A 22,405-nucleotide genomic window follows, 5' to 3' on the forward strand; every position below is an offset into this window, starting at 1 on the left:
GGTTGGATGCAGGGTACTTGATCCTGAGTGGGAGTCCTGGGGCCAGGATTGAGTTTGGAGCAGGAGGGGTGGAGACAGGGGCTGGAGTAAGCCCAGAGTCTGGCTGCACTCGTCAGGTCCCAGTTTCTGGGTGACCTGTTAAGGGTTCTGGGTCCAGTCTGTGTCTCAGGTGGGATGTCCTGGTCCTGAGTCCATATCCAAAGTCTACAATCCTGGTCTGGATTTGGTGGTCCAAGTCCAAGTCTGGGTGCTGGCCCAAAATCCAGGATTCAGGGTCATGGCAGTAGTCTGGGTCTGGGGTTAGAATCAAGGCTGGGGTCAGTAACCAGGATGGACTCGAGAGCATGGTCCAAAATCTGGATCTGGGGTCCTGTTGGGGGTCTGGGGTCAGGATCGTAATACAGATCTGGGGTTAGTCGAGTCAGAATTATTATCCAGGTCTGGTGTTGTCTGGTCATGGACTGCGTCCAAGGTCAGGGAGTCAGGGGTTAGAGCCAGGCTCTGAGATCCAAGTCCCAAGATCGTGTGCCGAAGCCTGAGTGTGGGGTCTTGGTCGGTGTCCAGGGTCCTGGTTGTGATCCACGTCTGGGCTCAGGGCCGCACGCAGCCTGACTGTGGAGCCAGGATCCAGAAGTGTGATCCGCGGTTGTGGTCACGGTCCGAGTCTAGGGAGGTCTTCGGTCCCGGGTCCCTGTGGTGGATCAGGTCCCGGTTCGGGCGGGGTCCAGGATCGAGAGCCAGCTCACGGCCAGGGTCTGAGGGCGAGGGCCCGGGGGGGTCAGGCTCGGGGTGGCGGTGGCCGCCCGCCCGGGGTCAGGCTCGGGCCCGCCTCGCGCGGCCTCCAGGGGGCGCCGCCGCCCGCCCGCGCCGCCCGCCCGGCTCGGCCCCTCGCGGGCTCGCTGGCGCTGTGCGCGGCAGGCGGGGCCGGAGGCGGCGGCGGCTCCGGGGCGCGGGCGGGCGGCGGCGGCGGCGGCGGCGCCCCGACTGCAGTCCCGGCGGGAGCGGAGCGCGAGCCGGGGCCGGGCCCGAGCCGGCGCCATGGGGCGGCGCCGCCTGTGAGCGGCGGCGAGCGGAGCCGCGGGCGCCGAGCGGGGCCAGCGGGCGGCGGCGGCGCCCGAGGCCGAGCGACCGCGGCCGGGCCGGGCCGAGCGCGCCGAGCAGCGAGCGGGAGCGGCAGCGGCCGCGGCGGGAGGAGGCAGCGCCGCCGCCGCCAAGATGGCGGACCTGGAGGCGGTGCTGGCCGACGTGAGCTACCTGATGGCCATGGAGAAGAGCAAGGCCACGCCGGCCGCGCGCGCCAGCAAGAAGATCCTGCTGCCCGAGCCCAGGTGAGGGGCCCCGGCCCTGTGCGCGCGGCCCCACCGGCGCCCGGACCCGCGCAGCCCCCGGCCCGCTCTGCCTCCTGTCCTTTCCCGCACCCGCCGGGCCCCTCGGTCGCCGTCAGCCCCCGGCTCCTGCCTTCTCCCTCCGGGGCCGGCGCACCCCCTCCTCCTTCCCCGTGGGGTCCCCTCCCCTCCGCCTGCCACCGCTACCTTGCCTGGCTGCGTCCCCCAGCCCTCCCTGTCCCTGCTGCCCGCAACCCCCTTGGGCCTTCCACGGCTCCCAACTCTCTCCCCTCCGGTCTACACTTTATGAGGGGTGGGGGGACGACGAGTCGTCCCAACACGTCCCAGCCCCTGGTGGGGTCGCTTTCCTGGGCTTGGGTTCGAGATGCTTTCGTGGTCGTGTGGCGGTGAGGACCGTGGTGTGGTGGGTGCACCGTCCCCGCGGGCTGCGCTGGGGCGGGGGCAACACCCGCCTGGCATTTCTCCTCTGGGGCCTGCATACCATGCCCCGTGGGTGCCATTGACCATGGGACATCCGGGCACACCTGTAGCAGCCAGGCCACAGCTGCCACCTCTCTGTTAGACAGCTGCTATCACCACTACACCCGGTATCAAAGTTTAAACTGTTCAGGACATAGGTGCAGAAGTACACAGGATATGAACGCTGGCTGTGGCTTGCCCAGCGTTTTATGGCTGGGAGAGTTGTTTTCCCATTGGCTAAACATCACGGAAACCTAAGGGGTGGTAGGACAGGTGTGGTTTTGTCCGCATGGAACAGGTGGGGAAGCTACAGCCATAGAAGTGAGTGTCCTGCCTGGCGTCACACAGGTAATCCAGGGTGGCGGCTGGCCACCAGATCAGGGCTTCCGGCTTCTAGTTCTACCTGTTTCCACTACTCTGGCCTGAGCGGGGACCCGGAGGTCCTGCATCAGGGAGAGCACATGTGCGCACCACGATTCCTGGTGTTGTGTGGTGAGGCCAGCCCTAGCAACTCCTCACGCATGCCCGAGAGGCCTGTGCTCACAGCCACAGTCTTATCATGTGACTCTGGGCAAGTCCCTTCCCGTTTCTGGGCCTCGGTTTTCTCATCTGTGAAATAAATGTGGATGGCATGAAGTCAGGGCTGTGACTACGGCGTCCTGTTTTCGAAGCAGAGCCACAGCTGTCTCAGCCTGGCCTGAAGCTGCCGGGGGTGCCACGTCGGCCCCCTCCTCCGTGCCCTGCTCATGGGGTTTCGGATTGACTGAAAACAGGCCTGAGAGAGGAAAATTGGTCTGCGTTTTGAAAAGGCCGTTAGGGCCCTTTTTTTCTAAGACATTTGCAATCAGATTTCTCAAAACAAGAACCAGACTGACTGTCATCTGGGGACTGTCCAGGGAGCAGTGACAGTTAGAACAGAAATGAGTTCAGCAATGACAAAGCCACAAGGAAGGAAATGGGGGAGTTAACCTCTAGGGCTTGATATGGCTGTCCTTGGTTGCAGCAGCCTCGAGACCCTCCTGCAGGTTGGAGTTCTGCAAAGCATGAGGCGCGGCCTTTTCTGGAACCCTCTGTGTTTGGGTAACCTCTCCCAGAATGCATTGCTCCTGATGGGGCCTCTCCTTGGGTTGGCTCTGCAGGTGTTAGAAACCTGAGAATCAGGGCTAGTGATGGTGGTGATAATAGGAACAATGGTGGAAATTATAGTAACTTATTATTTATTTTGACACCTGTCATCTCACTCGATCCAAAAACCAACCTGTGAAGTGGGGAGGGCCATGCCTTGAATGTAGTAGTTGCTCAAGCAATACCAGGACTGGGTGACGTCTCATCTAGTCCTAAGCAGAAACGAGGCAGGCTGTGAGTCTTAGGGGGACAGCAGGTGATGGACAGGCAGCACAGGTTTCCATGCAGGTTCACATCAGCAGCATGACACAGGGCAAGTTGCCCACATCTGGGAAATGGACAAGAGGGCCCCACCTCCTGCACTGCAGAGCAGGCACCTTTTGCTTTAGGCTCTGCACACCAGTGGTCAGATGCCTCCTGCCCTTGAGGGTAGTTATGACTGGATCTTACATTGGCCCGGCACTTCCCAGTTTGCAAAGTGCTTTTGACTCTGTTTTATCCTTTTCGACTGTGGGAAGCAGGCCCAGCAGATGGTATTTTCCCCGTTTAACAGTTGAAGCCACTGAGGCTCAGAGAGGGGAGGAGATTTGGCCTGGTTACAGAGGAGCACTGGATTGGAACTCGGGTCTCTTGACCCCCAGGCTGGTGCTCTTCCCAGCTCTTCATCTCCTCCATCCCACACCCCCACCCTGGTCCACATTTTGTGGAAGGGGCTGGCCGGCACCCCTTGTCTGGAGAGCCATGGTTCTGGAGCAGTGGCCTGGAAGCACCATTAGCTGTGACAGTTCACAAGGCCCAGCCCCGTCCCCTTGACTGGGACAGAGAACTGAGCTGCTCTGGCAAAGCTAGTGCGTAGAGGGGGCAGCTCTGTGCCAGGGGTTCCATCAGATAAAGGGTCCGGTCTTCCCCCCCACCCACAAGGTCAGGCTCAGGGAGAGAGGCTGTGGTTTGTCCCCATGACAAGGTGCAACTAGGAGCTGTTCCCACCTTGGGGTGGTCCATCTGGCAGCCTCTCTCTGACTGGTGCCCGGGTTGTGGCTTGGCCAGGAGCTGGGGCTGGCATCACAGTCCTGACTTCCCTGGGCTGAGAATGGGAGTGGTTGGGCATAGTGCCACTTTGAGTTGGCACAGGGGCCTCCCTTCTGTCACCCTACAGAATCCGAGGAAACAGACCCATTCCCAACCTTCTTGTAGAAGGAGGCAGCGTTGTATAGCTGGGAGACAGGAGACCAGGCTTCTCATCCCTCTGCAATGCCAGCTTACACGGGACCCAGACAGGTCCCCTATCCTAGCTGGACCTGCTTCAGTTTCTACCTTGGTAGAAAATGAGGGAGCTGCTCCCTCGCTGATGACCTCTCAGCGCCTCTTTAGCTTGCAGGGTCTGTGGTCTGGGCCTCACCCTGAAGGAACCGCTGTCTCCCTTTCCCAGCAGCGGCTGGCTGCAGTCTTGTAATTATCATCATTTGCTTAATATGACCACTGAGGCCTCATGTAATTAATCTCTGGGCTCCTGGCTGAGAAGCCCTGCCTGGGCGGTCCCAGGAGGTGCCCTTGCTCTCCCCAGTGACAGTGGCAGCCCCAGCAGCAGATTGCCAGAGCTGGGTGCCTCTTGCAGCCTCCCATTTTCTTGGCTATTTCCTGGTCCCTCCCCCACCACGAATTTCCTCCTTCCTGCCCCTTTCTGGCTTCCCTGTCTCCCCAGACCTTGCCACTCTTCCTCTGCTGCTTCTTCATTCCTGTTAACTCTTTGCAGCCAGGACTTCCTGCCCTCGACCTGTTGGGGGAAGGGGTGCAGGGGAAGGCTTTCTCCCTTCTTCCTCCCTCTGCTTCTTCATCACCAGAAGAGGCCCTGCTGTTTCCAGTCTTTATCCCTTACCCAGAACTTTCCACTCCAGTAGCAGCATTCTCCTCGCTCCTGCCTCTGAAAACAAGATTATTTTTTCAGCATTCACTCCCTCTGGGCCTTTGAAGACACTGCTGTTCCCCAGGAATTGGTCTCTGGGATGGCTTTCCCGTCTGCTCTCCTTTCCAGAGGATGGGGCTCCACGTATTTGCCCTTAGGTTGCTTGCCTGCCCGCAGTTCCCTCTGTAAATGGATTTGAAGGGAGCGTGAGCATTACAGCTTGAATCCGTGCAGGGAAATCTGGGCTCTGTCAACCTGGAGTGATGTGTCCTATTAATGCACAATCAATTCCTAGTAGTAAATTCCCGGTGACGTCAGGTGCAGGCACGCTCCGCAGCCAGCGTTCCTCCCCGTGCCCGGGTCGGCTTTGCAGAGGGGCTGAGCGCTCAGCAGCGGTGGGGTGGGTTCTGGCTGCATGTGAGTGGCTAATGCTTCCAGGATATCGTTCTCCTCCTGGGAACAAACAGCAGGATCCCAGAGCTCCTGATAGTCTTTGAGGCACACACAGCCTTCGTCATATCTGCCCTTTCTTCCTGGGTCCCTTCCCCACTTGCCACTGGCTCCCAATGGGTTATTTCCCCCCTAGACAGAGTTACATTCAAGTTATTTCTGATCTGCTTCAAATGAGATGTTAAAAATGAGGTATCTGGCTGCAGCTTTATTTTATTTATTTATTTTTTTTGGCAGCTGGCTGGTATGGGGATCCAAACCCTTGACCTTGGTGTTACAGCACTGTGCTCTACCAACTGCGCTAACCAGCCAGCCCGGCAGCTTTTTCCTAAAATAATAGCATTCCTTCTCTGCATCGCCACTTACTGCAAAGGCTAGTATCTATAATGGCAGAAGCGGGTTTCTGGTGTTAATGTGTTAGCAGCTCTGTTTTCTGAGTAGGGCAGTTCTCTGACAGTGGAAACTCTGGGATTGGAGTGGGGGACAGCACCTCCTGGGAACTGTAGGGCAAGGACTTCTGGAAGTTTGTTCTGGGTGCATCCTGACTTGATGGTAGGTTGCAGTCTGCGCCGGCAGTGAGTTGCAGGCTGTGAGCCCTCACGTCACATTCGTGAAGGAGCCATGACATTTGACAAGGCAGCCAAAGCGCCTCTTCCGGTGCGTCCCCACAGTGGAGCTGCTTTGTGGCCGCTGTGATGATCAAGAGTCTGGGCTGCTGTAAGCCTGGAGGTGGGCTCGTGTATGCAGGGCTGGCTGGCATTTTCTTTCCCCTGCCTGGGGCCTGCTGCACATTTGCTGGTTTGGGTTGGTCTTTCCCATTTGGTATGTGGCCCCGTCTTTGAACTCTGAGGACATCGTCAGCCACAGAGAGAGTCATTGATAAATATTTATAAGAAGCCCCAGAGGAGACTTCCTCGTACCTCTGCCACCTCAGTGCCAGGTTTCCTGGAAATGCCACAGGGGAAAAACTCAGCTGCAGCCACGGGCCCTGCCTTGCTGGTTTGTGAACCGTCACCTCCCCAAGCGCGGTTGCACCAGACCTGCCAGGCCTGTAGCCACCGCACCAGCTCGCACCATCCTGGGATGCCTGGGTTTCAGCATCACTGTCACACAGGGGGCACAGCAACTGTGGCTTCCAGCCTGACAGGCTCCCAAGAGGGATGTTGTCTGCTTCCTGCAGCCCCTGGCGGGGGCAGAGGGAACACAAACGGGGTGGAGGCTGGACACGTGTCGGGGTCCTCTGAGACCCTGCATGCAGCTCTTGCACACAGGTTGGGGGGCGCAAGGGTGCTCTGGTGGGAGGCCAGTTCTCAGGGAGGATTTGGACGCCTTCTTTGCCAATAACTCACTGAGGGCCTCTGGGCAAGTTGCCCAGCCGGCTTCCTCTAGCCTTGGTTTTCTCACCATCAAAATGATGGTGTTTGCCTCTGACCCTGAGGGGAGCCACCTGAGGGGGGAGCCCAGGCAGCGCACCAGGCCACAGCGCCACAGTGCGTGGGACCTTGCTTTTCTTCTGAACCTCCTGGTAATGGAAGTTTCCGGAGGGTCTGCCCCTCAGCCCTCCCCACTCCCTGCTGTTCTCAGCTGCCCACCACACTGGAAGTGTCCTGTCCCCCAGTGTCAGCCTGGGCCTGCTGCTCAGAGCAGCCCTAGCTGATGGGGTGCCGGGGCTTGGGGCCCACACATCTCTCTCCCCTGTGCCAAGGTGCCCTCCATACTCTGGTGGGCAGGTGTCGGGCCCTTACCCGCTGGGTGCTCAGGTGGAGCGACAGAGTGCACGAGGCTGGTTTGTGAGCATGTGGAGCTGCGGCCAGCCCGCATGCCTCGGCTGGTGCCCAGCCAGTCAGGAGGCTGCCTGGCCACAGGATGCGGCAGGTATGGAGCAGAGACCCAAATATGCCCAGTCGGCATATGATCACATTCTAGAAGGAGCAGCTCAGGCAGTTAGCAAGCTGTGGGGTGCTGGGTGGTGGTCCAGGAGGTGGGACGTGAGCTGACAACCACCCAGTGAACCTGGCACCTTAGGAGTGTTCCCCTTCTGTGTCCCCTCAGGCTTTTTAAATGGCTGGCGTGGCAATGGCAATGCAGCATTTTTTCCATCCTCATTGTACAAATGGGGAAAGTGGACATTTAAAGTCTGTGCCTTGGCCTGGCTTCCCAGAGGGGAGGTGGGGAGAGCCGTTTGGAACAGGCCTGGGCGCCCATCCAGCTGCCAGAGCAAAGGAGGTTCCGAGGCCCTTCCCCAAAGGGATTGGGGACCTCGAGGTCATTCTGTCTGAGAATGCTCAGGCACTTGGTTCTCTTGACAATCCACAGTAGATCTTGGGAGCAACTTATCCATGGATGTCAGAGTTGCTGACCTGGGTGGGGGGCAGGTACGCCATCCTGGGCTCATTGCCACCCCAGACTCCACCAGTATCAGGGAGCAGGTGTTGGAGACAAAGGTGACCCAGCCCTGGAGCCCGCCCCCACCTCCCATGCCAGCCTGTGCTTGCCACCCTGGCAGGAGCTTCCTCCAGTGACATGTTTTTCTGACCTGCCAGCTCCCTTGGCCACCAGCCCTGTGGGGATAGACAGGAAACCCTAAAAATGCCACTTTGGGGGCCTTCCATTCAAGGACTCTGCTCAGGCCTGACCTTGTCTTTGGGTTTTCTTTGGGGGGGGAGGTTTATTTTATTTAAAAAACATTTTTTTCTTTTTAAGGAAGAAAGTGAAGTGCTGTGGGCTGGGAAGAATGCTGTGGCCATCCCCAGGCGTGGCTTCCAAGGGCAGGGACAGCCTTAGAGCCCGGGGTCCTGCTTCTTGCTGTCCCCGGGCCTGGGTCAACAAGCAGAGTCTCTGGGAAGGAAGAAGTCCCTGCCCGGCAGGTTCCCTGGCTGGCACAGGCAGGGTATCTCAGCCAGCACTCTTCCCAGCTGGAGACTTCTGCGTGTCCAGTCATTAGCTGCGCTGAGTCACATGGTGGCAAGTGGTACTGCTGTCCCCTGGGTCCGGGGTGGACATTCCCTCTGCCAAGCTGGCACCAGTTTTGCCAGTTCCCAGGAAGCAAGTTGGGCTCAGGAGGGCTTCCCAGTGAAGCCCCTTGGCCCCCATTCCCAGGGCCATGCCTAGCTCCTGGGGGGGGTTACTCCCCATGGGCTGGAGTTACTTTGCCTGTCATCTGCTCTGTCTGTCTGTCTGTTCCACCTGAGCAGCACCCGACCATGCCTATCTGACCCTCCGCCGCCACGGAAAATTGACATTTTGTGTTATTTTTTCCTCTATTGCTTTTTCTCGTCTCCTTTTGTGGACCAAAATGTCCCCAAACATGAGAATTGGGTGCAGAATCAGAGCACCCAGGGCCGACCACCAGGGTGGTGAAGGCCCCGCCTTCCCTGCCCACCTGGCAGGTGAGGTCAGGCAGCTGGTCTTGCAGGTTCCCGGCTCCACTTCCCTGTCTCCACCCTCTTCTCTCTGGACCCCTGGTGGGACCCTGCTGAAGCCTTGAGAGCTTGAGGCAGAAGGTGCCTGAGGGCCTCCTGGGACTCTCCAGTGTACAGGCCCCGAAGGGAAGGCCTGTGTCTTTCTCAGGGTCACAGATTTTTACCGCGCTCCTGCTGTGTGTGGAGCGCTCTGTGAGACTTGCTTTCTGTCCTCCATCTCCTGTGTCCCTGTGAGTCCCACAAGGCCAGGAAACTTGTCTTTGATGGTGGCCAGTGGATTTGAGCCGTTGTGTGGCCCCAGGACAGGAGCGTATGCCAGCGTGGATGAGTGGCACGTCCCAACCTGGGGGCCCCTGCCAGTTTGAGGAGAGTGTCCTCTCTTTCCTGGAGGGAACCGGCTCTAAAGTGGCAGCATGGGGGTGTCTGGGGTCTCCAGGATTCTGGGTCTGGGCTGACAGCTCTTCTTTTCCTGGCCGGGCAGAGTCTGTGCCAAAGGAATCACAGGATGGGAACAGAGTCGCCAAGGCCTGTCCTTGTCATCAGCACCCTAGTTCCTGCCGGAGACAGCTTTGGGAGGAGGTCACAGCACCTTCCAGCCTCTGAGGATGGGGAGCAGGCACGGGGGTCAGGCTCAGGATTGTGCTGACGGCTGCCTGCGTGGCTTTCCCGAGGAAGCCCCAGCATAAGCAAGGTCCTGGGAGGACCAGCACCTGGGGTTCCACCCCAGACCTTCTTGGAAGGACAGTGGCGAATGGAAACAGGCAGAAGCCCTCGCTTCCAAGACTAGAGGCTGGGCAGGGTCCTCAGGCCACACCAGCCCTGCCTGGAGCCACAGTTTTTCCAGACCCCTGGGCCCAAAGCCTGGAAACCCTTGCCGGGCCCGCCTTGTGAACACCTCTACTTCCACCTGACAGCCTGAGCTTTCTCCTGCCCACCTGCTTCTCCCCCACTCCCTGGCTGCATGTTGGCATTGCCTGGGCTTCCTCCCCATGACCCCCGTGGAGTCGTTCTACTCGCTCCCTGGACTGAGCCTCCCAAGAGCTGCTCTCTGGCCACTTCCTGGCTCTGAAGTCCCCTCCCCTGCATCCACAGCCTGCCCTCCCATGTGACCTGCCCTCCTGCTGTGTCCTCCACTGTGCCCTCCTCCCTGCCCTGCTGGCCTCTTGCTCTTTCCTGGGGGGCAATCCCCTGCCTGGTCCCACGTCCACCCACCTGCCCTGGGCTTCACCACCTGTCGACGTCCCGTTTGCATTTCAGGAGCTTGTGGAGGTCTGCCTTCTCCACACGGCATCTCCTGACACCCAGAGGATTCCCCACTGCCTGAGTCTCCTGGCACCAAGTGGGGTCCATGTGAGGCTTTCACACATGCTGATAGCACACACCCAGAGCCAGTGCCCTGGAGGGCGGAGGCAGGGTTCATGTGACCTGCATGGTGCCTGGTGTGTAGGGGATGTGCAGCAGGGCTCAGTGACAGCAGCCTGGGTGAGAAGGCAGGCCAGCCTCTTGCTGGCTCCAAGGGGCAGGGACCAGGTTACACAGAGGCATGGGCTATGCCCTGCACAGAGCCCCGATTGGTGGATTTGAGTCCTTACAAGCCAGAGTCTCTCCAACGGAGGCCTCTTGGTGGCCCCACATGTCCTGGGCTCAGGTGTGACAGCCCTGTGTGGCCCAGCCCTGCATGTGCCCTTGGCTTGAGCAGCCAAGTATTACCCCAGGACTCAGGCCAGAGAGGGCCTGTCGGTACAGGCTAGCAGGGCGGGGCTGAAAGTGTCCCTGGAGAGAGGGTAGGGAACAGCAAGAGGCACCCGAGGCGTGGAGTGTGGCCCAGTGTGGCTCTTCCAGTTAGTGGTCAGTGTTGGGGGTGGGCTTCAGGCATCACAATGGCCAGTCCTCCCTTATGGTCCTACCAAGCAACCCAGGGCAGGAGTCATGTTTTTTAGCCAAGTATGGGGGACATGGGAACTGAGGCTTTTATTATTTACTTTTTAAACTATTGTTATAATTGAGATATGGGCTGGCTAGTTAACTCAGTTGGTTAGGGCATGCAGTTATAACATCAAGGACAAGGGTTCAGATCACTTTAACGTGTACAATTCAGTGGTTTTTAGTACATTCACTATGTTGTGCAACCCTCACCCCTATCTAATTCCAGAACCTCTCCATCGCCCCCAAAGGAAACCCCATACTCACTGGCAGTCACTTCCTTCCCTTCCTCTTAGCCCCTGGCAACCAGGAATCTGCTTTCTGTCTCTGTAGATTTGCCTGTTCTGGACATTTCTCATGAGTGGAATTCAACAATGCGTGGTCTTTTGTGACTTTCTTCTTCCACTGACTGTAATGTTTTCGAGGCTTCATTCCTTTCTGTGGCCGAGCAGTGTGCCATCGTGTGGATGGACGTTGTTTGCTTATCTGTTCATCTGCTGATGGACCAGGCCTGGCTTTTACAGTTTGGTCAAGTTCCCAAAGCCAGCACATGGCAGTGCTGGGACCAAACTTCTGCAGGCGGTGGGCTTCTGCGTAGGACGCCAACTGCTGGCCACCCTAGCAATTGGGGACAGAGCCTTGGTGGGCAGGCACAGGCTTCCTTGGGCCCCTCTGGTGTGACATGTGGTTAGGATAAGTGAGTAGGCCTGACCCGGTGACCACTGCTGGGTCTGCTGCTGGGCCTGCGGGGAAGCAGGGTAGCAGGGATAGGCCTGCAGCCCCATCGGGCTCCAGGGGCTCCTGCTCACTGCGCCCCCTCCCTGTTGCACAGCATCCGCAGTGTCATGCAGAAGTACCTGGAGGACCGGGGTGAGGTGACCTTTGAGAAGATCTTCTCCCAGAAGCTGGGTGAGTACAGTAGCCTAAGGACATGTCCAGCTGCCCAGGCCTGAGGCGTGGGGGCTGAAAGACCCCGAGGTTGACTTCCTGCCCCCAGCCCAGGCAGCCAGGCTGTGTTCCCCTCTCCCAGAAGGTTTGGCCTCCCATCCACTCAGGGCAGGGCAGCCAGCAAGCCCCCCAGGTGGCCATAGGGGCTGCTCTGGGTCAGGCTGTGACCCCTGGTGCCTCCCAGCCCCTGGCTGTCAGCCCAGGAAGCCGTGTGGTGGGGGTGGGGGCCCAGCGGCCTTCTAGGGCCTCCAGGGAAGTTCCTCCTTTGGGGTTTTTGTTTTTGAGAGTTGCAGCTTCCCCTTGGCCAGGCCACAGCTGCTCTGGGCTGTTGGTAGAACTGACAGGAAGAGGCGGGGCCCTTCCTGTGGCGCCTCCAAGCCGCGGTTGGCCCGCCCCACGGGCCCTTCTTTGTGAGCAACCTGCTTTGGCCCCGGCCCCTCCGTTCTCCCTCCTCCTGGTGCCGGGTGCCTGTTGTCTTAGAAGCATCATGCGGTCTACCCCACGGACCTGGCCCAGAGGGCAGGCTTGGGGCAGTCTCTAGGCAGCACGCTCCAGCCATGCACAGCTGATTTGGCCTTCCGGAAAACAGGATCTCAGCTCTGAACTAGGAGTGGCCCGGCCAGGCCTGGCAGGATCTGGCATCAGAGGTCAGCCTTGGGGAGTCAGTGTCACAGCACACAGTCTGGGGCCTAGGTTTGTGACCTTGAGCAAGTCGCTTCACCTCTCTGAACCTGATGACGTCCTCATCTGGGAAATGGGATCATGAGCCCCAGTGCCTAGGACTGTCAGGTCTGATGAAGTGATGTCAGTGAGAGCGCTTTAACCCAGCATGAAGCCCTGTTCACGAGTTACTCAAAGGCACTATATTGAAAAGGCCAGGCTGTCCTTACCACAGATGATAGCTACAAGCTTTGGCAGAGGTGCCCAGGCAGTGAAGGGCATGATGACACCAAGGCAGTGCCCCTGAAGAGGTGTGGGAAGCTACCCACCCAAGCCCACTCACCCACGGCAGACTGGAGGCACTAGGGGCAAGCGGGGCTGCCCTTAGCTCTACTTTGTCCTCTGGCAACAGCTCGGGGGCCAGGCCTCAGGCCCCTGGTCCCTGGGAAGGGTGAGGACATCCTGCCCAGGGTCTCCTGAGAGCCCTACCCGTAGCCCACCTTACCTCTTCTGTTCCCCTGTGGCCCATCACCCTTCCATGCCTCCTGCACTGAGGTCCTACCCTCTGGCCCATCTTTCCCAGGGAGCTGCCATTAGGTAGAGGAGCCCTGAGTTCTCATGCCTCTGCCACATACCACGTGTCTGACAGGTCTCCCCGAGCCTCAGTTTCACCGGCTGGGCCCACCCTCCCTGTCTGTTGAGAACCAGCCAGATGATGAAGTGGGGAGCAAGGTCTGGGAAAGGAGCAAGGTCTGAGAGGGGTGTGGCCCTCCTTCAGCGCTCCCTTGGCCTCCACACCTGTCGCCTGCTGCAGCCTTACCTGGCCTGGGTGGTCAGGGCATCCAGGGGGTGATCTCTTGCACCTGCACAGACTGCCCTGGCAGGTGGTGTCGGCCTCACGGAGGAGTTGTAGGGTCCCAGACTATAGTGGGGGAGGGGGGCCTGGTGCCAACCCAGGGCTCCCTGACACCAGAGACAGCCCCACTCTGCCTCACCATGGTGCCTGTCACTTTCCCAGCCACCATATGAGGAAGCAGATTCTGGAAAGGGGGTAGAAACCCAAGGGCCTGACCTGGAATCCAAGATCTTCCGGTTGGCAGCAACCTTGTGGCTGCCCTGCCCAGCCCCTGCCTGTGGCTAAGACCACCTCTGCTTGCTTCCTTGGCTGGTCCTGCCCAGGGAGCCCCAAACCCACAGCGTCCGTGATGGTGGGAAGGCCTGTGAGAGGAGGTGGGTTCAGTGGGGCCTGTCATGGTTGCTTTCAGGGTTCCTGCTCTTCCGGGACTTCTGCCTGCACCACCTGGAGGAGGCCAAGCCCTTGGTGGAGTTCTACGAGGAGGTGAGGCAGGACCCTGCCCAGCTGGGCAGGCTGGCAGGGGCCAAGCGAGCCCAGGCCCTGCTCTGCTAGAGATGGGAGGAGGTGCAGGAAGCTTCCCCTGGATGCACAAGATGCCCCTTGGTGGTGCCCTGGGCCTTCTGGGCCACAGATCACTTGTGGGCGTCCTGTCCTGCAGATCAAGAAGTATGAGAAGCTGGAGACTGAGGAGGAGCGCATGGCCCGCAGCCGGGAGATCTTCGACTTGTACATCATGAAGGAGCTGCTTGCCTGCTCACATGTGAGTGTCCCTGCCCGTGCATCCTTAGTCTGGACCGCATGCTGGCCTCTAGTGACCCGGGGATTGGGAAGGGAAGAAAGGACCCTGCAGAGAATTCACAGCCACCTCTGTCTTCCCCAGCCCTTCTCAAAGAGTGCTACCGAGCACGTCCAGGGCCACCTGGTGAAGAAGCAGGTGCCTCCAGATCTCTTCCAGGTGCGTGCTGGGCTTATTCCCGCTGCCCCCTGGCCCCTGCCCAGCCAGGCTTACCTTCAGACAGCTCAGGTCAAGGAGCCTGGTCAGCTGGGGGCAGGGCCTGAGCAGCCACGGTCCCCAGGGGCTCAGTCACCAACTTTCAGCTTCCCCCCTTAGCCATACATCGAAGAGATTTGCCAGAACCTCCGAGGGGATGTGTTTCAGAAATTCATCGAGAGGTGAGTGTAGGGGCTGGTGTGGAAGAGGAAGGGGGATGGAGGCCACTCAGAGAAGGATGGTAGGGAGGACAGAAGCCAGCTGCTTTGGGCTCTGACCAGCCAGGTGACTGGGCCCCCCAATGGCTCCCTTGCAGGGAGTCTTGAGAGGTCAGACAGGCTCCCGGTCATCCTCTCCTGCCTTGCTCTTCTCAGCACCAGGCATCTCAAAACCTGTCCCAGGTGATTCTTTGGGGAGCTGGGGGCCACCTGTGCATCTTTCCATCCCCTGGACTGTCTAGCACCTTGCTGGGCCCCCTGGCCTGAAGAGCCTCAGGGTGGCAATAGGGGCAGGCAGGGAGAGCACACTGACCCCGTGGCCCTTGCAGCCAGTCGGCCAGGTAGGTGGGAGTGGTAGGCAGGTTTCGGCCTGATACAAGGAGCGGCTTTCTGAAGGTCACAGCTACCCAGCCACAGAGCAGGCAGCTTCGCAGGGAGTGGGCTCTGTGTGGCTGGAAGAATGCAGGCAGGGACGGAGGCGCACTTGTCCACGACATGGTAGAGGAAGTCTGGGCTGCAGGGAAGACCTCTGTCTCTCTACTTGTCTGGTCCCAGCAGGCTCCCGGGGTTGGGTGTGAGGGCCAGGGCTCCAGAGCACAGGCAGGCGAGCTGACACCCCAGAGGGAACATATGGTTCCTGCTAAGGCTCGGGGTGTTTCCGTGTCTCCCTTGACCAGTTTCTGAGGCTCGCCTGAGCCTGAGATTGTTCTCTTACAGCGACAAGTTCACACGATTTTGCCAGTGGAAGAACGTGGAGCTCAACATCCATGTGAGTGGGACTGAAGGCGGGGAGGGCTGCGCTCCCTGCTGCTCGTCCCGGGGAGCTGGGCTGGGGCTTGGCCGGGGCGGGGAGGTCAGCGAAGTCTGTCCTTTAGCCCGCAGGTGGGGCTTTGGGGGTCAGTGCTGGGATTCCAGCAGGGGAGGCTAGAGGCAGGTACACGTATGGCATGGGAGGCCCTGGCAGCTTGCAGTGACGCAGCTGTTGCCACCTGCAGCTGACCATGAACGACTTCAGTGTGCATCGCATCATCGGGCGTGGGGGCTTCGGTGAGGTCTACGGGTGCCGGAAGGCTGACACGGGCAAGATGTGAGTGAGCACCTGCTCAGCTGGAGGGACGGAGGGCCCCAGGGTGACTCCAGGCATGGGCATCCAGGGGAGGAGCTGCCAGGGGCTCAGTGCCCCACGTTGTCCCCTCTGTGCCGCTGTCTTCCGCCCTCTCTTCTTGTTTGTGCTGTTACCCCTGCTGCAGGCTCCTCAGAGCCCAACCTGCCCACACTCTCTCCTGTCACACACTTGTCCTGCATCTGGTCTGGGGCCCTGCCCTGCAGGTGGGCACTGACCGGTGGCCTCCGTCCCCGCACCGCCACAGGTACGCCATGAAATGTCTGGACAAGAAGCGCATCAAGATGAAGCAGGGGGAGACCCTGGCCCTCAACGAGCGCATCATGCTCTCCCTCGTCAGCACCGGGGTGAGCGGGGCCGGGGCCACCAGAGCAGCCTTTGGCTCCAGAACCGTGGCTGCCCCTGCTGACCGCCCCTCCCCTCCTAGGACTGTCCCTTCATTGTCTGCATGTCCTACGCGTTCCACACGCCGGACAAGCTCAGCTTCATCCTTGATCTCATGAATGGTGAGTGTGGGGCCTGGCCTCAGGGTGGACAGGGCCAGGGCAGGGCAGGAGCCTGAGTGCCACTCCACGGGGCTGCCTCCCTCAGGCGGGGACCTGCACTACCACCTGTCCCAGCACGGGGTCTTCTCCGAGGCTGACATGCGCTTCTACGCGGCCGAGATCATCCTGGGCCTGGAGCACATGCACAGCCGCTTTGTCGTCTACCGGGACCTGAAGGTGAGGCTCCCCTGCCCTGCCACCCTCAGGCATGGCTTCCTCTCCCTCCTCTCACTCTCAGGGAGGGCCCCAGGCCCAGGGAAGTGGCATTCCTGGGACAAGGCCAGCTCTTTTTGCTTCACCCCCCCGTCCCTCTCACCTGAGCCACTTTCTGGGTTCAGGTTTTGATTGGGGAGAGGAAGAGAAGATCCCAGCTGGGGCCTGGTCCCTGAATACCCACAATCCTCTCAAGGGAAGGCAGGGACCCGTCTGGCCTCTTGCCTGGCCAGGCCCCATCCTGAGCTGCCCAGCAACAGCTCACTGGGCTTCCTCCACAGCCCGCCAACATCCTTCTGGACGAGCATGGCCACGTGCGGATCTCAGACCTGGGCCTGGCCTGTGACTTCTCCAAGAAGAAGCCCCATGCCAGCGTGTGAGTGCTCAGCTGCCACTCTCCCTTCCCCCTCCCTCCGCTACTCCACTCATGGCCTCCTTGCTCCCACAGGGGCACCCACGGGTACATGGCCCCTGAGGTCCTGCAGAAGGGAGTGGCCTACGACAGCAGTGCCGACTGGTTCTCCCTGGGCTGCATGCTCTTCAAGCTGCTGCGGGGGTGAGTGGCCATCCCAGGTGGGCAGGTGGGACAGGGCCGAGAGAAGCTGCTCCTCCCCAATCCAGGGAGGAAGCTGGGAGAGGGGAGCCCACGGCTGCCTGGGTATTAGGGATGGCATCATCTCTGGCTTTGGACAAGGCTCATTCACACAGTCTGCCTCAGTTTCCCCATCCCTGTCCTTTGATCCTGGTCTTTGGCCTCTCTTGCCCAGGCACAGCCCCTTTCGGCAGCACAAGACCAAAGACAAGCATGAGATCGACCGCATGACATTGACAATGGTGAGTGAAGAAGGATCTTGATGCAGGGCCACAGTGGGGCTGGGGTATCTGACGGGTTCCAGGGTCATGGATTCTTGGTTCTCACCAACCAGCAGAGATCTCAGGCCACTGATCCCCACTTCAGCCTCTGTGACCCAGTCCTCTCACCCTCCCTACATTGTCAGAGTACACATGTCTGCTGGGGGGACGAGTTAGAAAGTGGGGCCCTGTCTCTCCCTCTGCTGGGCATCTGGACCCCTCACCTTGGAGCAGTGAGGGGGCCAAGGGCTCTTCCTCGCCCTCTGCCAACGTCCTTCTCCTCCAAAGGCCGTGGAGCTGCCCGACTCCTTCTCCCCTGAACTCCGCTCCCTGCTGGAGGGCCTCCTGCAGAGGGATGTCAACCGGAGATTGGGCTGCCTGGGCCGTGGGTGAGTAGCCTGCGTGGCTATTTGGGCACGCTGCGTGTCTGGGCCTCTGGCCGTGTCCCATCACCTAGAGCCCCTCCCTGGTCCCAGCCTCCTTTGAGGGGTTCACGTGTAGCCAGTTCCCTCCAATGTTCTCAGGGTGGAGGGACCACCTGGGATAATGCTGCTGGAGCCAGCTAGGGACCAGCTTCCAGAGGGCCCCTTTTGACAAAGGTGGTGACGATGATGATGACAACAGCTTTTTATGTTTATTGAACATTTACTAAGTGCTGTGCACGGTGTTACAAGATTTACCATAATAAAACTGGCATGGGAACTACTGCTCTCTCGTTTTACGGAAGAGGAGACAGGCTCAAGTTTAAGGAACTGGCCCAGGGTTACAGAGCCAGAAAGTGGCTGAATCAGGGGTTGAGCCTGGCTCACCTGACTCCGTGGCCCAGACTTAGCCTCCGACTCAGAGTGGTGCCAATCCCCAGTGACAGACATCTCTCCATAGGGCCCAGGAGGTAAAGGAGAGCCCCTTCTTCCGCTCCCTGGACTGGCAGATGGTCTTCTTGCAGAAGGTAGTAGCCTGTGGCAGGGGCTGGGGAGGGCGTCCTGCAGCCCTCCCCCACCAATGCCCATGACCCCTATTCTGTTGCAGTACCCTCCCCCGCTGATCCCCCCACGTGGGGAGGTGAATGCAGCTGATGCCTTCGACATTGGCTCCTTTGATGAGGAAGACACAAAAGGAATCAAGGTACCAGGCCTCGCCAGCCTCTCACACCCAAGCCCTGAGCCTGGCCTGGGTGGGAGCCTTGCCCCTTCTTTGCCTCCCCGAGACTGTGTGCCAGCCCTGTCAGCTGGTGGGCCTCAGCTCCTCCCACACTTCCCTGGAGGTCGGACCAGATCATTCCTGCCCCAGAGCCCTGGGTATGGGCAGGCAGTGGCTGATGGATGTCTTGGCACCTTCTGTCCTCCATGTGTCCCCACCCCCTCCACCTTGTGAAGTTACTGGACAGCGACCAGGAGCTCTACCGCAACTTCCCCCTCACCATCTCGGAGCGGTGGCAGCAGGAGGTGGCAGAGACCGTCTTCGACACCATTAACACTGAGACAGACCGGCTGGAGGCCCGCAAGAAAGCCAAAAACAAGCAGCTGGGCCACGAGGAAGGTGAGGGCTCGCTGGCTGCCGGGCACCAGGCCCACTGTCCGCTTTAGAAATGAGAAACAGGCTCGAGTTTGAGGACTGGGCCTGAGGTCACAGCCAGAAAGTGGCCAGAGCGTGATTTAAACCCAGGCCGGGCCGGGCTGAGTCTGCTCCTCTCCTGTCTGCACCAGACTACGCCCTGGGCAAGGACTGCATCATGCACGGCTACATGTCCAAGATGGGCAACCCCTTCCTAACCCAGTGGCAGCGGCGGTACTTCTACCTGTTCCCCAACCGGCTCGAGTGGCGGGGTGAGGGCGAGGCCCCGGTAAGGAGCAGGTGCTGGTGCCAGGGCGGGGAGCCGGCCACGGGGGGCTGGGCCCACCCTCACCCCTGCGCCCGCCCTGCAGCAGAGCCTCCTGACCATGGAGGAGATCCAGTCGGTGGAGGAGACGCACATCAAGGAGCGCAAGTGCCTGCTGCTCAGGATCCGCGGCGGGAAGCAGTTCGTCCTGCAGTGCGATGTGAGTGGGGGACGCAGGGCGGATGCGGGGGACGCGGGGGTGGCGGCGGGGACACGGCGGCCGCTGAGCAGCCTGGGCATGTGCAGAGCGACCCCGAGCTGGTGCAGTGGAAGAAGGAGCTGCGCGACGCCTACCGCGAGGCCCAGCAGCTGGTGCAGCGGGTGCCCAAGATGAAGAACAAGCCCCGCTCTCCTGTGGCCGAGCTGAGCAAGGTGCCCCTGGTCCAGCGCGGCAGTGCCAACGGCCTCTGACCCCGCCGCGCCACCGCCGCCGCCACCGCCTTTTATAAACCTCTAATTTATTTTGTCGAATTTTTATTATTTGTTTTCCCGCCAAGCGGAAAAGGTTTTATTTTGTAATTATTGTGATTTCCTGTGGCCCCAGCCTGGCCCAGCCCCCCAGGAGGGGCCTGCTTGCCTTGGCTCCTGCTGCCACCACCCTAGCCACTGTCCAGCGCCCTCCACCCTGACCCCCTGGGACCACCTGTTCCCAGTGTCTTCCTGTGGGCAGAGCAGCAGCCCCCAGCAGCCCTCCCACCCCTTCCCTGGGGGATGATGCCACATGAGCTGGGCCACCTCAGGCTTGTGGGCTCTGCTCTTTGCCCATGGGCACAACAGGTGGCCCAGCGTCCCCCATCCTAGGGGAGGATGCAGCATGGGGACACTACTTGAATTTTCCCACTGCAGCCCTCCTGCGGCAAAGGGATGGAGCCCTGCACTGTCCTGCCCTCTTGCTATTGGCCAGAGGAAAGGGCCCATTGTCTCCCCGGCCCCTGAGGCCTCCCACGGTGACTTGGGTCCCTGTGCGCTTGTTCAGGAAAAGCCCGTGGGTCCCTGCTGCCTCCATTCCCACCTTCCCAGGATGCTGTGGGGCTCGGCCAGGAGGATGGCACTGGCAGTGGGCTGCTGCCCTCCCTGCAACCCCCCTCTTCCACCCCAAGCACCTGGGCTCAGGGACCGCAGAGGCAACTGTGGATTGGGCCACACCGGCCTAGCCTGGCCCCCAGCTCCCCCGAGCCTGGGCTGGGTGAGGCCTCATCTGCCCAGGACCACAGGGGGCTGGCCTGGGCAGGTGGGCAGCACAGCGAGAGGGTGCCGGCTGGGGCCAGCCTGTCCTGCACCCAGTTTGTCAGTGTGCCTCTGCTTGTCCAGCGCCATAGCCCATGTCCTGTCAGCATGTCCCCTTGTGCCAGCCACGCTGCCGTGTGTGGTGTCGCGCCCTCTCTCCCTGGGGCTGGGTCGGAGCACCCTCCCCTCCCGTCTACTCACTCCCCGGGGCATTTCTTTGCCGATTTTTGAATGTGATTTTAAAGAGTGGAAAATGAGACTATGCGTTTTTATAAAAAATGGTGCCTGACTCCTTGGCTGTTTCAGACTCTTTCTGTGCCTGGTGAATGCTTCCCAGACTCCTCCAGGCTGGGGCCTGAGGAGGGAGGGTCACCAGGACCCCTCCACCACCATGGCAGGCATCCGGGGGCAGGGACTCCCACTCTCCCTCTCCCACCCCGCCAGCTGGCTCATCTCCTCCAGTGCCCATTCCCCACCTCCTCCCTGGGAGGGGAAGTAGTCTTCCGCCCACTGCCCAGGTAAGCAGGCAGAGGTGCCAACAGTTCCGTGCTTGGTGTCAGCTGAGACTGACTGGGGCCATCTCAGCCTTGTGAGCACTCCTGCATACCAGGCACCATCCTGACACACCCCCCCCAGGACAGTTACAACGAAGCATCTCTGCCCTCTCTGGGCCCTTGTCCCTCTCTGGCTTTGGCCTCCCCTCTGGCCTTGCTGTGCAGCCCTCAATAGGGTTCCCTGAGGCTTGAGGGGTACCCCAACATCAGGCCTCTCATCTACCCAGAGGCTTCTGGTCAACTTCCTTGTCCCCACCCCCCTGCCCTACAGGCTCCTGTGGGTGACTGAGTAGACATGTGCTGCTGCCCACTCCACACAGGCTCTGCCCGGCAAGGCTGAGGCCCAGGGCCAAAGCACAACATGGTAGGCAGAGAAGGCAGGCCGGTGGTAGGGAAGCTAAAGAGTCTTGGAGGAAACAGCCTTTGAGCTGGGCCTCCAGCATGGGGGTAGGGGGTGAGGAGGACATCACTGATTCAGGGAAGCACCAGGCACTCATGAGAGGCTCAGGTTGGCTGGACCATTGTGGGAAGGAACCATGCCTAGGAGGCCCTGAACGCCAGGCTTAACCTAGCAGAGCTTCCTGTGCACTTGGTGGCTGCAGAATGGAGATATGAATGGACGTGAAGTCTGAACTTTACTAGGCTCCATGGAGACCTTGAAGCCTCTGAACGGGGCTGGGGTGATGAGAGCTGGCTCTAAAACGAGTGGCTGTGTGCAGGATGTATGGAGGGGAGCGGACGAGAGGAGGCAGGGAGATAGCTTGGGGCTACTGCTTCTGTCCAGGGAAGGGATGTCCTAATGGCACTGGTGGTGGAGGAAGAGCTGGAAAGAGGCCAGATGGGAAGAACATGGCCTAGCAGGAAAGGGCTGGACTTGGGGATGAGAGAGGTGGGGGTCCACGATGGCCCGTGGGGAAGTCCGTGGTACTATTCACAGAGGCAGCACAGCCAGGAGCAGAGCTGGACTGAAGGGAAGAGGGTAAAGTGGCTAGACTTGGTTTGAGACACACTGATGGGATAGCATGGGACACCTGGGCACAGAGATGTCCTGGGGGGAGCTGAAATGTGGGCCTGGAGGTGGCATCAGGGTAACAGTGGGAACAGACAGCCTCTCAGCCAAAGAGAAGGCCACTTTGGGGGTCAGGAGGGGAGAGAAAGGGCCCTAGAAAATGGTTGAGAGGCACTGACACAGAATTAAGAGCTGTTGGGGAGGTGTGTTCAAGACTGCAGAGACAGGCAGAGTCTGGGCCTGAGGAAGTCCCATTAGATTTGGGTTTGAAGAGGACTTGGGGAAGGTTGGAAGCCAGAGAGGGCTGCAGCAATGGTGGCCAGCAGAGCCTGATTTCAGAGCTCTGGACATTCAGAAGCCGTTGAACTGCTGTAAACCCCAGGATGTTACAGATGACCTGGTGACACCATAGGGTGGGGTTCCAAAGTGATCCCAGATAGCACAGGAGCCACCTGACTACAATGAGAAGACAGGTAAGAATGGCAACCAGGCCTCCTGGCTCAGAGACTCAGAAATGAGGATGCCTTTGAGCAGAAGGTGACTCTCAAGCTAGACAGCCCTTCTAGATCAAACGATCAAGTCATTTTACAAATAGGGAAACTGAGACCAGAGGGTAAGCCTTAGCAAACTTGATGGCAGCCTCACCACCCACCAAGATCAGAGACCCTGGGCAGGGCCTCTGGTCACCAGGGGCCTGAACTA

General features: G+C 59.9%; 1 protein-coding gene across 1 annotated transcript; it reads left to right on the forward strand.

The window, feature by feature from the left end:
• Window positions 1–1,148: 1,148 nt before the first annotated feature.
• On the forward strand, window positions 1,149–20,430 carry GRK2 (G protein-coupled receptor kinase 2). The gene is made up of 21 exons (XM_063092910.1): window positions 1,149–1,328; window positions 11,461–11,537; window positions 13,502–13,575; window positions 13,751–13,852; window positions 13,973–14,047; window positions 14,204–14,265; window positions 15,019–15,070; window positions 15,297–15,388; window positions 15,672–15,771; window positions 15,852–15,930; window positions 16,016–16,146; window positions 16,464–16,558; window positions 16,631–16,738; window positions 16,950–17,016; window positions 17,323–17,423; window positions 17,917–17,983; window positions 18,064–18,159; window positions 18,411–18,573; window positions 18,741–18,877; window positions 18,960–19,073; window positions 19,160–20,430. The coding sequence occupies exons 1-21, from the start codon at window positions 1,216–1,218 to the stop codon at window positions 19,322–19,324; spliced, it is 2,070 nt and encodes a 689-aa protein (XP_062948980.1). The 5' UTR covers window positions 1,149–1,215; the 3' UTR covers window positions 19,325–20,430.
• Window positions 20,431–22,405: the final 1,975 nt, after the last annotated feature.

This window comes from Cynocephalus volans, chromosome 4 (genome assembly GCF_027409185.1).
Source record: "Cynocephalus volans isolate mCynVol1 chromosome 4, mCynVol1.pri, whole genome shotgun sequence".
Lineage (NCBI taxonomy): Eukaryota > Metazoa > Chordata > Mammalia > Dermoptera > Cynocephalidae > Cynocephalus > Cynocephalus volans.

What these genes read in the sequence shown, in the direction of transcription:
- GRK2 (XM_063092910.1), top strand. Translation starts at nt 1,216, where the DNA reads ATGGCGGACCTGGAGGCGGTGCTGGCCGACGTGAGCTACCTGATGGCC. An exon ending in TGCCTCCAGATCTCTTCCAG is followed by an intron (nt 14,048 to 14,203) that starts GTGCGTGCTGGG and finishes TTCCCCCCTTAG; the next exon opens with CCATACATCGAAGAGATTTG. An exon ending in CATCCTTGATCTCATGAATG is followed by an intron (nt 15,931 to 16,015) that starts GTGAGTGTGGGG and finishes TGCCTCCCTCAG; the next exon opens with GCGGGGACCTGCACTACCAC.